Here is a 16,600-nt window from a genome sequence, read left to right on the forward strand (position 1 = left end):
TGGGCCCTTTATATATTTTTACTTACTGTTGTATAATAAGATCAGACCTATATGGCAAACTACAGCAGAAGACTACATGTATGCCACAACACAATCTTTCACAGATGGGCACTTTTGGTCCTCTTATTCCAGTTCTGTATTTGCATAATCACGCTGAGTGTTCTTGCCAAATTCAGTCAAATCTCTGATGGTTTACTGCAGTTGTATTTCCACCTTCGCATACTGCATTTCTTTTGGGCGAAAAAAGTACGAGCAAGTTTGTCCACCCTTTCGTGAGGCTTGTCAAGCCCTGTTGGGTAACGGCACCTAAATTCATTTTTGTCACACAATCATGTTCTGTGATCTCTTAAAATAAAATGACGGTGAAATCTCGCACCCCCAATACCGGGGCTGACTTCATAAGACCTGTCTTTTATTTTTACCCAAACCTGATGTTTTTAACTTCCTTGTGAATTCATTTGATCGTCATACAGTTTTTAGCCCTTAAGTCTACCTGACTTTTTTCTTTCTTTCATGATTTGACACACAGCTTCTTCCCCATTGAAATATCTGAGGATTTGTCTTCGGTAGAAGCAGCAGAGAACTGTGCCCTTTTCACATGGAGCAAACAGAAATATGTCAGATCATGTAGTAGAAATAGTTAGAGTTCCTCAGATGTCAGTGCTTAAAGGACATTGAGAGGTACACTTGAATCTGGGGGTGTTAGCTGCTATAGCATTCCAGGGTAGCCCTCCAAAATACAAATGCTTGTTTTTCCCCCCCCCAAACTGCCTGGTTTGTCTCTTATCTTATATTAGCGCCCTCAGCTTTCTCATCTGCATATTGCCAAGGCTTTAGAGTGTTATTGCCAAACATCATTTCTCTTTGCACGCTACTCCCCATGTCGGTGTAGGATAATGTAAGCAAATTTCATGAACACCACAGCGCCCGATGATTCTTTGTCAAGGATTTGCAATCTTCTAATGGGTGGAGGAATCATGCCCTGGAACTGTAATTCAAAATGTGTGAAAATCATATTTGTTAGTTGCACAGTATGCTTTAATTGTCTATGGCAGGGATTGCCCCCCCCCCATCTTTTTGAGGCGTTTGCTCAAGGCACTTGTAAGGACCTTGTTGCCACCAACAATCAGTGCCACTGCAGCAGATCTCCCTGTGGCAAGTTTCTTGATAGAAATTGTTTATTATGATATTCATATTTTAATTAGTTGCTCAGAAGAGGCTGTTTGCATAGAGCCTACACCAGTCTTCTCCTCCAAGGTGTGAACCTGGAGGAGTGTTTGATTTACTCAGCCTGTGTTAAGAGATGTTCGTTTTTGGCGTCCGGGTAGCGTAGCTGTCTATGCCGTTGCCTACCAAGATGGGGATTGCTGGTTCAAATCCCCGTGTTACCTCCAGCTTGGTCAGGCGTCCCTACAGACACAGTTGGCTGTGTCTGCGGGTGGGAAGCCGGATGTGGATATGTGTCCTGGTCGCTGCACTAGTGCCTTTTCAATCAGTCGGGGCACCTGTTCAGGGGGGATGCAGAACTGAGGGGAATAGCGTGTTCCTCCCACGTGCTACGTCCCCCCTGGCGAAATTCCAAACTCCTCACTGTCAGGTGAAAAGAAGCGGCTGGCGACTCCACATGTATCGGAGGAAGCATGTGGTAGTCTGCAGCCCTTCCCGGCTCGGCAGAGGGGGTAGAGCAGCGACCGGGACGGCTCAGAAAAATAGAGTAATTGGCCAAGTACAATTGGGAGAAAAGGGGTGGGGGGGGGGAAGAGACAATGGCTCGTTTTCTGAATGCGTAGTCCACACTACTGTCCTGTTGTGAATTCCAGTTGTTTGTTTTAGAATGGTGTCATTTTTTCCTGTAGCTCAGAATCCCATTTTGCTACTCCAGAGGATGGATTACATTATTTCTCCCAGTGAGTATTTTAGCAGATGTGAAGATAATCATTGGTCATGTTGTACAGTGGTTATGGGTGAAGTATGTTATTCAGTGATACGAGTTATTCACAAAAACGGCAATTATTGGAGTGTAACCGAATGTGAGTAAGGCTGTAAATTATAGTTGTGCCCATATCTCTGTAATATTTTAGTCCAAATGACCATATGCTGGATGAAAAGTTTATGTCTGGCAATTTGCAGTTTCGGTCATCAATATGATTAGACTATTTCTAAACTCTTAAATGTGTGTCCTTAATTAAAGTGGGGGCATATCTCTCTAGGGCCTCATGGTGGTTGCATCTCTTTCAACCAGTCAGTCAGTGTGATGGACACGTCAACTGTTTGGTGGGGCCATGGCCCCGTGAGCCTCCACATGCGATGTAAAAGACAGAAGGCAGGCGAGATGAAAAACAAGCGAAGCGTAAAGAGTTGCAGGCAGGGGGGGGGGGGTTGTCCATCGGCCAGATTTGGACTGAAATAAGTAGAAATGGTTGTAGCCACTTGTGAGAGGATCTGGATTTTTAATTAGTCCAAGCTATGAAAGCTGCCCGCAAGTTCGCTTCCCAGTATCAGTTTCTTTGGCTTTATCGCAGTACACTTAGCTCAATATGGGCCTTTCCACCACAGTTTGCCAAACTCCCACTCATTGAGATCCGCGGGTACTGATGTTGAATATAGAGGGAGATATGGGGGTTTGTGTATGTGTGTTGTGATGATGATGTGTGTGTGTGGTAGGGTATAGGTAAACCTCCCACGGCTCTTCTCAGCACCCCTGGCAGCAACCGTATCACTAATGAAGAGCTCAATTTAGCCAGTGACGCGCCACCAGCCCAGCCAAGCAACCTGAGTGGCTGAGCCTCGCGCTGACATCACACAGCCCAGCCGTTGATTTGGCGCTGTCTCCGAGGCTTCGGAGCAAGAGTGTCTCAACCATGGGCTCTGGCACTAAGGCACAGTCAGAGCGAGAGCAGCAAGCAGAGAGACGGTGAGAGCTAGAGAGAGAGAAAGAAGAAGGGAAGGGAGAGAGCAAGGGAGGCTGTCTCGGGGATCTTTTCTCTGAGCAGCAACTTTGACAGCCAATGCAGCCTCTGGTACTATGGAAACTAAACCCCTGACCAATGGAAATAATGGAGGCTACAATGTGGCAGGTATGTGCATGTTCCAAGAGATCCAGGTAAAAGAACAATGGTCATCCCCCTTTTTTTAACTCTGTATTGTGTCTGGAATAGTTTTCTCTGTTGCAGTGAATTGGGAAATGGTAAATCAGTTACGTAGTGTAAAGTAATGGAAGCGTTTGAGTGTTAGTACATGAGTTAGGTTCACAGGGGGTCTATATGCCCAGATTTACAGCGCAAGTATTTGTTGTGTTTTTTTGTTTTTGTTTGTTTGTATTTTTTATTGGGAGTTCATATTAGGTCTTATTGAATATTCCTTTATTTTAAATGGTTGTCATTTGTCCTGCAGTGTTTCACTTTCACAAGGGCTCGCTCCCTCGGTTTGTGGGGGAAGGGAGAGGAGAAAAGGGGGTGAAGCGGTGTGCCCACTTACCCCCACTGAGGTGTTTTGATGTGCCGTGAATAGCGCGACAGCTCTCGGACCCAAGCTGCTTGGTGCCTTTTTAAATCCTTCCCCGCTGTGCTTTGCCCGGGCAGCAATGGAAATGCATGCAACGCTCCAACGTTATGCTCATTCTTCATCCCGCTGAATGGCAAATGGGGTCCGGTCGCTTGCCGTCATGCCAGGCAAGCTCTCAGACAAAGTGGCTTTTGCGGGGAAAGGTCCCGTTCTAATACACCGTTGGTCCTTTTTTTTTTTTTTTTTTTTTACTATGGCGGCAGTCCTGTCAGTGTCAGCAATCTGTTTTTCATTTTAGCTGAGAAGTTTGCTTTTTCAGTGCAGGCTAATCTTGACATGAAGATGGAGGTCATTGACAATTGTTTGCTTTTAATTGTTTTTTTGAGAATTCATTTCTTAGTTAGCAGTATTTTGCACTTTCTCTTTTTTAAGCTAATGAATTGCTGTTGCAACCCGCCATAGGTATGCAAATTTTCATGTGCTCACTGTGTTTGATAGTAATTGCAGTAATTCTATTTCATGTACAATACCTTAGGGGGCCATTAGCAAATTGTTTTTGTGCTCTGTGTGTCTGAATTGTGATGTAACTGGCAGAACAGGACCACTCGTAGTTGGTTTCCCGAATGCCTGCTTATCATCCATTCCTGGTAAATGGGGCAATCTAGTCCTTGGAAAAGTGGGGCGAGGTTAGAAATGAAGTCTGGTTTTACACTTAATGGCAGCCGTTGGTCTGTAGTTGTCTAATAAGTCACAACTGGCTGCTCGTGTCCTTTTGATGTTCAGTAATTGTACATCCAGGGAGAAGGGTATATTCACAAATTTCAATCCAAGCCTTTTTCTAAAAGTGTCACTTATATGATTGCCCTTGGGTTTGGTGGTCCCAGAGCCGTGGTTGGTGGTCTTTGGGCACTGTGAATCTAATAATCGTGCTTGCTTTTCTACAAGGGGGGTTGCCTTTGAGGGGTACTTGAATGACGGACCCAGCATAAGCCCAGGAGATGCACCCCAGATAGCATTTAACATTAGCGAGGAACAGACATAATTGCATTAAGATTAAGGGAAAAGGCAAGGGAATATCTGGCTCATGAAGGCAATTAAGTGGTATAATTGCTATATGGATCTAGCCGGGGCACACAGTTAACCACCATGGGAAGTCCTCATTAGTGTACAGCGCTAGTCTTGTGTGTTGAGTAACAGGCGCTTCCAGCAAATAGAAAAACGTGCAGGTATGGTTTTTTATCATAAACATTGCATTCGTTCTCTTTACCATTGCTCTGTCGGTAATTGAAAGGAAGCTCGCGGTAACTTCAGTGTAGCCCTGAGGTCAACCAGCCGCACTATGATGCCAGATTTTTCTTCACTTGCTGGGTAAAAGGTCTCCGGAGGATGGCATTGTGATGGGTTGTGGTAATGAGATGAATGCCAGAGTAATTGCATTGGCTACGGCTTATTTCACTGCTCGCTTTACAGTTGTCTGCAGAATTGACATTTCTGAATCTGATGAAGCGGTCCCTCACAAAATGGTCGGTCGTACGTTGTTATCGTGGCTCTGTGCTGGAGCAGATGGAAGTGGACGTTGTGGTGTGGGTAGGAAACCTGCCTCAGAGCCATTTTATCTCTTAATTCACAGGCATCATTAAAGATTGTGCCCTGGAGTGTGTGTGTGTGTGTGTGTGCGCGCGCGTGCGCGCGCGCGCTGGAATGTTAATAGTGTGAATGGAATATTATGTGGTCTTGGGCGCGTATCCAAAATGAGAGGATTTGATATATTTCGGACAGCGGAGGGAGCGTAGCTCTGAAAGCCCACTGTCAAAGTTGGCACACACCATTTCACCCCACCCTTGATATTCACGTTTTTTTTTTTTTTAAGGTTGGTGTGTGTGGCAGAATTGGGCATCAGAGCAGTACTCCCTCCTGTAATTTGTATTCCTCTCAGACGCCAGCCAACTGCCAATCATCCATAAATATAATTGGCTGTGAAATACTAATAGTTCACCGGGTGCTGGTGGGGATTATATTAATAAGGGTTTTACCCTCCCACTGTGTGTGTGTGTGTGTGTGTGTGTGTGTGTGTGTGTGTGTGTGTGTTGCATTTTTTTTATATTATATAGCGGCTCACTATGGGAACTTAACAGTAACTTGTAACTTCTCATCTTAGCTGATTGTATCATGTTAATTATATAATAGTTTTCATTCACAGAATTTTTTGCATTAAAAAAAAAGGCAGTGCAACCAAATTTTTCTTTTTCTCAGACTTTTATGTTGTATTGAAAAAGTATTTAGCATTAATTTAACTTTTTTTTTATAAAGCGTGTGCTTTTATTTCCGCATTGTGATGGTTTGCATACCTTTGTAGCATTTTTGGTATGTGTATACCAAAAATCAAGCCAGTTGCGATCCCCCCCCACACACACACACACACACACACACACACACACCCGTCTCTGGCCATTAATAGTGAGAGAGCATGGCACGCAGGCACCTCCCCTGGTTTCATTTTACAAACGGCAGGAAGAGCCAACAGCTTATTTATCCACCCCTACAAAATCAATAACTCCTTTCCCTCAGCTGTCAGTCGCTGACACCAACACAGATATCTCATTTGTATCTCCCAATATCTATTTGCGCTGTGTGAGACCATCAGGGTGCTCTGCCAGCCAATGAATGAGATGCGCACTCGCACACAAATATGCCCGCACACACACACACACAAACACACACACACACAGACGGTCACATGGCCTTACAAACCTCCATATTCACTTGCTCACATCCCGCACCCTGCCACTTCCCCCCCAGTTTGCTCCATGCTGCCTCTTTTTGTGTTCCATGCTTTACCTCCTTGTGTCACCGCAGTTATCTGAGCAGAGCTTCTGTCTCTGCTCAGCTGCAAGAGGTCGGCGTGCTGCTGTCTGTCAGTGGCTGGAGCACGTTGCCCAATTAGCACTAAACGTGGACACTGATCCTGTTCGACTGTTTAGCAGAGCCTGCAGCTGCTTAGACGCTAGCCAAGAAGTAGCAGCAGTCCCCACCCAACCCCCATCTCCATGCTATTGAAGAAGAGAGGGAGAAAAGCCCCCAGAGGGAAAACCAGCCCCACACAGACGTCTGCCGTTTTTCTGCTAGAAAAGAAAATATCCTCCTCTCTTTATGCCTTCTCTCACTCCATCTGTCAGTTATGAATTCACCACGTTAACCGAGTCACCTTTCTTGTTTACAGCGCATCTGCTCCAAAAGCGTGGTCTAGCACGTTTTTATTTAAAAAAATTTTTTTTTTATTGTTGTCCTGCCAAGTACCTAAATTAACCTCCTCCTGTCCGGTGCACCACCTCTATGCCCGCTGTCCTCTCGTATGACTTCATAGCTCAGTTCAGAGGTCGTCAACAGAGTGGTGTGCTGCAGTGCTGTTTTCCTGAATGCCTCACAACCCTCTTCTCTGTACCACCAGCTCTCCATCTCTGCCATTTCCCTCACTTTTTCCCAGAGAGGCTCCATCTCTAGAGGTTTCACTGTGGTGGTTTTTCAAGGAAGAGGTGGACCAGGCGTAGTCGGTCGCTCTCTATCACTCTCCCTCTCTCTCTCTTTTAGTCTGCTTTTGGGGGGGATGGGAGTGGGTAGGGGGGTTATGGAGCATGATGGAGGTCCTCGTTCTTCCCTCCGCTGGCGGTCGTTCCACAGTGACCCCCGTGGTCAGAGAAGGCACGGTTAAGCTGTGTATCTCACACAGCTTAACTGTGTGAGATGTACAGGGCTTCTGACAACTTGTCACTCCCACACAGAATAGCTGGCCCAGGCAGGCAGGCGGCCTGGAGACAAGAGGCAGAGGAAAGAGACTTTGACAGATTCCACCCACCCCTGAAGAACAGGAGCGCCACTGCTTTGTAGGATGTAGAGTGTGTGTATGTGTGTGGTTTTATGAGTGAGAGATAGAAGAGAAAACAATTTTATGTTCGCTGTGAATTTTGGCTATGACACACCAGAAAGATTGGAGTAGTATATATTTGCCTGTGTGCAAATCTGTTTAGTGACAAGAACGTTGGGGACTGTATGTGTGTATGCTTGTCACACAGACATGCGTGCACACACGCATGCACACACACACACAGGCACACCTGTCGTCCTGTCACTTGACAGCACCCCACCAGCACTAGTCTCCCAGTCTCTTGAATTCCAATCAGCCAAAGCCATCAGCAGCTTAAATAATGCAGCAGCCACTGCATCGGCTCCATTAGCCTGATAAATGCGCTACATTGTCAGTCGGGCCCCGGCAAGTGTTTGCCAGCTACACCCTGCCATTCCAAACACGTCCCCATGGTGTCAAGCCTCCAGCACACACCAGCAGTGTGTGTTTTCCAGATGGATTTTTGAACAGGTAGCTCGCCTTGCCAATCATGTTTACTCCATAGTTTTTTTTTTTTAAATAAGAATATTCGTCTTACTGGTTGATGTTGACAAAAAAATTGAGGGTTATGCAGAAATAAAGATTTAGTATCCTGTGATTGGCATCAGCCAGACAGTTAGAGCAGCTTTACTAAATGCTGAGGAAAGAAAACTTGACCAGTATTTTAACAGCTCCAACAACATCTCACCTTTTAGTGCCTATGGAAAAATCTGAGCATGAGGAAGATGTGTGGCCCAGCTGTGAGCAGCCACTGTTAACAGGATTATTCTGCTGGCTGGAAATATACGTGACCTTGTGACTGGCCACTGCAATGGGAAGCTTTCTATTTGAACACTTAATTGCCCATGGACAAGTAGTTCACAGGCTGCACCACCTTCCAAATGCTACTGGCCTTCTTAACTTGGAAGAGCAAAGGGCTTTCTGAGGTTAGGAGAGTAGCGATATGGAAACATTAGCTCTCAGTGACAAGCCCCTGCCCTGGAAATGAGCCTAGAACCACTGGTGCTAACAAAGAATCAAAGGCACAGAGAGCCAGACTGACGGGCTTGCCGCTTGGCGGGAGGGTGTGCCATTTAGAATTGAGGGGATTCAAATGGTTAACGCCTTACAGCCATCTTCTTCTTAAGTGCCTGCTCTTGCTAGAATTTGTAGGCGTGATCACATCATTTTTAAGCTCCTGTTAACATGTTATTTTTATTCTGTGTTAAAATTCCTGTCTGTTTCTCCCTCCGTCATCTTTCAGGTCACTAAGGGGCATGAGAGGCTTGTCAGAGGCCAACGCTGTTGTGAGCTGGACCGAGCGTTGTTGACGGGGACATGGGCCTCTTTCTCAGGGCTTCCAGCACGCGCAACACGACAAACCACCTCCCGGCTGACCGCCACACACAAGACGACAACGGCATCAGCACTCAAAGGGACCCCGTGGGCTTCAGCCTTCTCTCCGGCGCCACACCATCGCAGGCCCAGCACCAAGCAGCAGCAGCACAGCCGGTGAGCATAAACGCACACACTAAAAAATGTCTGTCATTGTGTAGTTCTGCAATAATTCTGCCTGTGACTTGCTCTAGTAAATTACAAACCATTCACCCGTCCAATGATTACAGCTTTAGACAGACTTGCTGGACTACAGTAGTAACAGAGAGCGAGGAGTCGGGTGGAGGATGACAAGCGTGCTAGCATGGTGACAGGTTGCCAGATAGGAGATAACATGGGGAGATTGCCTCTCTCCCATTCCCTCACAATGATAAGGGGGAGACAGATCCCCAGAGGCCACCCGGTCCACCACAGCAGCAGCCCACATATGGGAGTGTCAGCTACTCGGGCAAAAGAAGGCTGGCAGCACCGTCATAGATCGATGCGCCATCTGGGCTCACTGACGTGGCACCAGACACTGTCAGAGCTGGCATGATCAGGGAGTGTCACACGTGCATATATCTCACCCTGTAACGTGTTAATGGAAGGTTTTAGATGCCTCCGCTTCTCATTAGCACTTGGAGCTTGCTCTCACTCCCCTGGGTGCCAGGTGCTGCCCATGCTATCAGACACATGGTTTTTATCAGTTCAAGTGGAAAGGAGCATTGAAGAGAGTTGTGGAGTGTCTAGATTATTAGATCATTTAGAATAATGTCAGGGGATTTGTTATTTATTAAACTTGGTCAATCAGGTTTATCAATATGCTCAATGCCAGGGTGAGATGAACGCAATGCCAAAAAAACAATTTTCAATTGACATACCTGACCATCCTTTCTCTCTCTAGGTCTCCAACTCTTGGTAGACACTCCAAGTAGCCTTCTCTAATGAGGATGTCTGAAACTGTCCCTGTAAAAGAGACTAGCGACAGTATGAGAGGCCTGGAGACAGAAGAAAACCACCCTGCACCTGCCGCCACTGACGACAGCCCAACCAAGAGCGACAGCAGGGAGCAACATGCCGAACCACTGGCCGACATTCAGCCACAGCCTTTACCCCAAGTACAGCCTCCACTCCAGCCACAGCCCAACAGAGACGCCAGCTTCAGCCAAGACAAGAATGAAACTCAGGTAAACCTCTGTCATGGCTAGCCTTTATAGTAGGTTTCCCTCCTATACTCCCTTGCCTGCCAACCCATTTTCCTCAACACATACCTAACCCCCCCACCCCCACCCTGAGACACAGTCACAAACACATACACACGCCTATATTAGTCTCCTCAATCAACCTTCAGCCACTCCAATTTCCTTATTGGAGAATAGCATGTCGGATGAAAGGGCTTGGTGTGTGCCATGGGAATGAACTAAAGGTATATGCACGTAGGGGCCTTTGGGGGGCAGTGAAGAGGGGTATATTATTGGGCTTTATAATGGCAAGCAGAGCAGCGCAGGAAAAATAATTGCTTTTCGATACAACACAGGCTGAGGGGCCCTGGGGAGTCTCCTGGCAAAGCACAACCAATCAATTGTCAGATAATTGAGTTATGAGAACCTGCAGAGGCAATAGCTCAAAACCACTACTCAGTTATTGTAAGCTTGAAGGTTAAGACTGTGGGTGTGGGGTAGAGGGAGGGAGTGTGGGCTGAGTTTGTGCAGCATCCAAATTTTTTCCCTTTCCTCTTTCTGACGGCTTGTGAAAAGCTAGTTCTTCCTTGAAGCAGTGACATTCCCCTTGCGGGTTTTTTTTTTTTCTTTTAAAAAGCTTTGAGCCTTCTGATATTGGCTTGTTCTCTCCTTTCATATCCCACTGCACAAGCTTGCTCTGAGACGTTCCTCTTAAAATGCCGCCCCATATGAAGGCAGGCAGAGTTGAGGAGAGGACAGGGCATGGCCAGCAGCCTTCCAGTCTGCTGATGAGAGCCAGCCATAGAAACCAAGGCATATAATCTCTATCGCAAATCCCAGTTTATCCACCAACTTCTCCCATGTCACCCTTAGGGGAACGGGGAGCAGACAGGAGGTGGAACGAATGTCTTTACAGCCATCTGTCTCCTCTGCTTTGCACTTTGTAATGCCTCACTGCACACAAGGTGTCGATGAAGGAATTGTGACCATTCCCCGCGGTCATCCCTCTATAAGTATAGAATTCAGAGAACCATTTAAGGCACACAGGTTTGTCTTCAGTAAGGGATGTCAGTCTTGCAGTGAAACTGAACCAGACACTTTGAGACTAGCCAGTAATTGCAGCCATGTATTCTGTAGGGATGTAAATGAATGACATCTTCAGAGTATCAACTGTTGGGGTTTAATTGCTCATCTGGTGTTAATGACTTGGATATGGGGTCAAAGAGCATATTTTACACAAATGCATGCAAAATAAATATTAAAACTAACTTATTTATATGATTGAATTTTTTATGCCAATGTGGGCTGTATGAGACTTGAACTTTTTTTTTATTATTATTATTATTGACTGCAAAAATGCTGAATCGATCCAGTTTTATAGACATGGAATACAGTGATTTCCAGGGAAAACTGTTAGGATTTGTATCATTTTCCTCAGTCTTTGCCAGTCAGTGACTGGTCAAGGCATCCAAGGGCAGCATCCTTGGGCCTTCACACAATGCTGGACTTGTGTCATCTGATCCATATTGTCTCATTGCCTACCGTACAGCCGCAAACACCTGGACAGTCAGGAAAACGAGCCAAGGTACAGTGGCAGTAGGCATGTCTGTATAAAGTGTTTGCTTGGTGGAAATATCTAAATTATTCAGATTCAGTTGTTGTAAAACATTTTTTTTTTTGCCTTGCATCCCACTTCATTTCTTTGTGGATTTTTTTGTGGAAGGAAATTTTTGTAATCGTGCTTTTGTTGTCCTTTATTTTTTTTCATTAAGCACGTGCCCTCAAGATGTTCAGATGCATCATTTTAACAAGCCCTTGTAGCATATTTTAACCCTTCTCCGTAACAATGAATTTAAATAATTCTACTTCGGTGACTGAGTGCATGATATTGCCTTAAACTCTGAAAGTTGCCTCGTGCATAGGTGATTTGCCAGTATGTTTGTGTGTTTGCATTGCACGGTGACATGGGTTCCCTTATGGGTTTCGTTTTGTTGTGTTCTGATGAGTCCCTCCATAGCGCTTGGTTTGTGGTGTTGTGACTCTGTCCCATCCTGACTCTCTTCTTAACCCTCCCCCCAGTCTAACTCAAAGTTAAAGTTAGTTCGGAGCCTGGCTGTTTGCGAAGAGTCCTCTCCTCCCCCTATTACCACTGATCTGCCTCAAGAACACCAGGTAAACCCTCTCCCCTCGTCCCCTTCCTATGACTGCAACACCCCAACCCATCAGCTGGTTTCCAACCCACGTTTCACTGCATATTTATGCACCTGAAATGTATTACACCGTCATACTCAAACAGCCTAGAAAATTGTAAACCAGGAATTTCTGAGTGCTCCCACCTTCGCCCCTGACCCTTTTCCCACTAACTGGTAACTAGTCTTTCATCTGTGACCATCTTTGGCGACTTAAACTGACTTAAAAAAAAAAAAAAAACCTTGAAAATGTCATGAAATTTGTTCATTAGAAATAAAATTGCCCCTTTTTTCTACAGAGGCAGATACATGGCTGTGAAAAGGTTGATTTCATAATCTGCTACAGTACATTTATCATTTTTACACTTTGTTTAAATATGTTGACTTTGCTCAGTTCAAATTAGTTAAAATTTTTTCCAAGATGCTCATGTAAGACAATAACAAACCAAGTAAGGTGTAATGCAAAATACTTTACCACGTTGTTCAAAAGCACTGGCTCAAAATCAGGCTGGTATTTAAACATGACATTTCTTTAATTGTGATTTGGTTTTGTTTGGGACTTTTATAAACCTGCTCACATGATTGATTTTATTGCTGGCGTGGACAATATGACCATCTGAGTGAATTAAAAAATAAAACGGGAAAAAGGATTAGTCAGTTTGATTCATGCTTTTAAATGAGTGAACATAATTTCCTTCCTAGGAGTTGTTGTTTCACTGATTTTCTCCGGCGCTCCCAGGCTTTGACTCCATGTCTGTAGCATTAAAGTTCTTTTAGCAAGCCGCAGCTCTCCCGAGCAGTTTTTCACAGGGGAGCAGCAGTGAGTCCACCATTATTCCAATATAAACATTGCAGCTTTCCTCTTCTTAAAAAAAAAAAAAACTACCGCTGGTCCCTTGGCGTCATGTTGTGTCTCTGTTCTATCTGCTCTGCTTTTGTATTGACTCTGAAAGGGTAAAGGAGGAGGGTTTTACTTTCCTTCAAATTCGTAATCAAAGAAAAAGGGGGTTGAAGAAAAAATTGGCTGGGTCCCAGACCCTCTGTAGAGGCTGCATTGTCTTGGTCAGTGAGTAAGGAAAGCTTTAAACTGATGCCTCCTGATACATACGGGCTTTCCCATGCTGCCCCGCTAAGCAGCAACAGAATCTTTCAACTGAAGACTAAAACTTAGGCCAGGCATAGGAAGTCTCTGTTTGACCCCCCCCCCTTTTTTTTATTTTATTTCAGGCACAGAAGTAAAGGGTTAGCGCTGAAGTTTCTCCAGAAAAGCAAATAAACTATTGCTGTAGGTTACTATGGCCCCTGAGGGAATTGGTACCGTGGTTGTGGTTTTATTTTATCCAATTCTGCATTTGTTTTGGTCTCCCTCCGGTCGTAATTCACACATTGTCCACCAGAACACCTTTTGGCGGTTGCTGTTATGAGGCAAAGTGGTAAATAACAGAACCAGCAAGCAAAGGCAGCAGTCCGACTTCTGGCATTCTGGCCATTTTAGAGACATATTTGAGGTCCTTGGTAATGGATCAGACTATCTGTTTGCTATTATAGCTGATTGTGCACAGCCCAGAGCTGCCTTAAAAAGCTGACTTAAATGATTTGTTTTGTTTCTGTAAAAGTAAGTTAGTTAGTCACTTACATGTTTTAAAACTAAATAAAATTTAATTAGTTGCAGAGTGGAACGTCATCAACCCTGTTTTCTTTTTTTTCTTCTTTTTTTCTTCTCCTGGTTGCCTTCGTAGGATGAAATTCAAATACAGCTCACTCAGTCATTTGACAAAGAAGAGCCGCCAACACCGACCAAAAATGAGGAGGACAAGGATAAGAGCAGTGACAAGCTGGAGAAGCCTGAGAAAATGCCAAGGAAGATGTTGTCCCGAGGTAAGCGGTTTTGAACTCTTCCCGTCGGCTCAGAATTTGGCGAAACACAATATTTTGTCAGGCTGCGGTGTTGCCCACCTAAAAATTCCTTTTTATTTCCTTTTTCAGATTCCAGTCAGGAATACACAGACTCCACTGGGATTGATCTCCACGAGTTCTTAGTAAACACGCTGAAAAACAACCCCAGGTGTGTAGAAACAAGGCACATCTTTCAAAGGTCTTTTGTCTGCTCCTGCCACCCAGCTGTTGTTCCCTTTCACTCACTTTCCAAAAGGTTACCTCTCAACTCTCCGCATCCAATCGGTTGATTTATTAATTGAAGTTTCTGTCTTACCTCTCCCTCCCGCCTGTCTCCGAGAAAATGAGATGAATGCTTAAATGTCTACAGATTCTAGTAATTCTGTGTGCTTAAATCCATCCTAGGGACAGAATGATGCTGCTGAAACTGGAACAGGATATCCTCGACTTTATCAGTAATAACGAGTGAGTTTTGAGCCCTTCCGCTGATATATTTGGGTTACATTTTAACTGAATAAGCTGTTCCTTGTCATTTCTATTAAACCATGCATAATTTTGTATGATGTGCTCCCACATCGCCCTGGGGAGTGCTAATGAGATTTGACTCCAAGCTATGCTGGAGCAGAGCTGTTTAAAAACGTGTCTCTAATTGTCCCCTTTTATTCTCCACTGAATTATTGATCCGGCCTTGGTCTCAAACCCCCCCCCCCCTTGCTTCTTCTCACACCCCCCCCCTCTCTCCCTCTCCCTCTCAGAAGCCAGGAAAGAAAGTTCCCCCCAATGACCTCCTACCACAGAATGCTGCTGCACCGAGTTGCTGCCTACTTTGGCCTCGACCATAACGTTGATCAAACCGGGAAATCTGTAATCATCAACAAAACTAGCAATACGAGAATGTGAGTAATCTCCTGCTTCCACACACATACACACAACCTCACACCCTCTTTCACCATGTGCAAGAATCGAATTGCTCAACCAGCTTTAATTCAAGGGGCTTAGGCTTGCAGAAATTACAGACTCCGTATCTTCTGCAGAGGCAAAACAGATTTTCCTGTGTGGCTCCCTGAAATGAGTTTTTGGGAAACTTAATTATCTGCATTTTTCAATATTGCAGGGGTGGTGGAGGGGGAGGGGACTTTATGAGTCATAAGGAGGCAGGCATAAACAGCCCCGGTTTTATTCCGATCTGCCCTCTTGACAGATGAAGTTTTTCATTTCATGCCATTCTCCCCTCTGTCTTCCCCTCTGCAGACCTGATCAGAAATTTTCAGAACACATCAAAGATGACAAGACCGATGACTTTCAGAAGCGGTACATTCTCAAAAGGGACAACTCTAGCTCAGACAAAGATGACAACATGGTAAGATGCTTTTGATGTCACCTTACCTGGGTCTTTTCTCCATTTCAAGAAATGCAAGCAACCAGCTCCTGCTACACACAGACATTAGAGCTGTGCTTGATGCCTCATCAGTTAGCCGCAGCATTGGTTAAGATCAGTAATTCTTTTGAGTGCATGAAATCTTAATAGCACACGAGCAATTTGAAATTTTCTTTTTTTTTGCCACACGTAACATTGTTTGTAGTAGAACAAGATCTACATTTGTCCTCAAAACGGCATAAGTGTTTGTTGTCAGCCTTCCCAATTGAAACCAGTCTTCAGCAAGTATTTTTAAGAGGGAATGCTGGAAGCTCTTACAATATTTATTTATTTATTGGCACATTCACAAATGCACCCTTTAACGTTAATTTAATGTTGTGCTTTTAAGGGGTCAGGCGTGAATAAGGGGCTGGTACCAACATGACAATGAATTAGTTCCTGCAGTTTGACAACATGACCGAGTAACATGACCGTTGAATTACTGTACCAGCAAATATTTGAGCAAAGGCATTGTTACTTCATAGAGTAAGTAAGACACTCTGATTGAGGTGTCCTGACCCAATTACAAAGTTCAAAGGAAGTGATGAGATGTTTCCGCTGTCACCCTTAATGTTTCCATAAGAGGCTGTTAAGGAAAAGCAATAATTGGATCACCAAGGTGTGGTTTTGATATGTAAAAGTTCTTGTCTTTTAAGTTACTGGCAGAAAAACAACAAAAGCTTACAAGTTTACAATGAAAGAAATCCATATTTCCCTGCCGTCTAAAGAATAAATAAATAAATAAAATGATACATTTGTTCTGTTTATCATAAGTTTGCCCCACCCCCAACAAACTTAAACAAGCTCTTTCAGATACCGATTCACTGTATAACACTTTGGATGCACCCAGTGACCATAAGGTTTTCCTACTTCATGTCTCATCCTTTAGGTAGAACTTGTTCAGTAGTCCTTTATTTCCTACTTATAATATCGTCTCCAAATCAGAAAGCGGCTATTGCATCAGTCCACTCAAAAAAGGAAAGATCACAAAAATGGTATTCTCCAAAAAACCATACACCAAAGGAAGAAAAAAGAAAATGAAGATGGATCCTTGTCACTATTTTCAGTGCAGTGTTTTCTCTCCCCCCACGCCGACCCATCAATGTCTTTTTTACTTGACAGGCGTTTGCAGGGTTGTTTCACATTCAAGCATTCAGTC

The 16,600-nt window shown here is 44.5% G+C and overlaps 1 protein-coding gene across 4 annotated transcripts in view; it reads left to right on the plus strand.

The window, feature by feature from the left end:
• LOC130120444 (R3H domain-containing protein 1-like) overlaps positions 1-16,600 on the plus strand; it is a 59,200-nt gene that overhangs the window by 22,086 nt on the left and 20,514 nt on the right. For 3 of the 4 annotated variants that reach the window (XM_056288980.1, XM_056288982.1, XM_056288983.1), the window contains exons 2-8: positions 8,649-8,896; positions 9,663-9,945; positions 13,868-14,006; positions 14,115-14,193; positions 14,430-14,489; positions 14,780-14,920; positions 15,276-15,384. In XM_056288980.1, coding sequence (XP_056144955.1) covers positions 9,703-9,945; positions 13,868-14,006; positions 14,115-14,193; positions 14,430-14,489; positions 14,780-14,920; positions 15,276-15,384 — 771 coding nt within the window. In that variant the 5' untranslated portion in view covers positions 8,649-8,896; positions 9,663-9,702. The remainder of the gene's footprint in view (positions 1-8,648; positions 8,897-9,662; positions 9,946-13,867; positions 14,007-14,114; positions 14,194-14,429; positions 14,490-14,779; positions 14,921-15,275; positions 15,385-16,600) is intronic. The other variant, XM_056288981.1, reaches the window with a different exon arrangement.

Source organism: Lampris incognitus, chromosome 11 (assembly GCF_029633865.1).
Source record: "Lampris incognitus isolate fLamInc1 chromosome 11, fLamInc1.hap2, whole genome shotgun sequence".
NCBI lineage: Eukaryota > Metazoa > Chordata > Actinopteri > Lampriformes > Lampridae > Lampris > Lampris incognitus.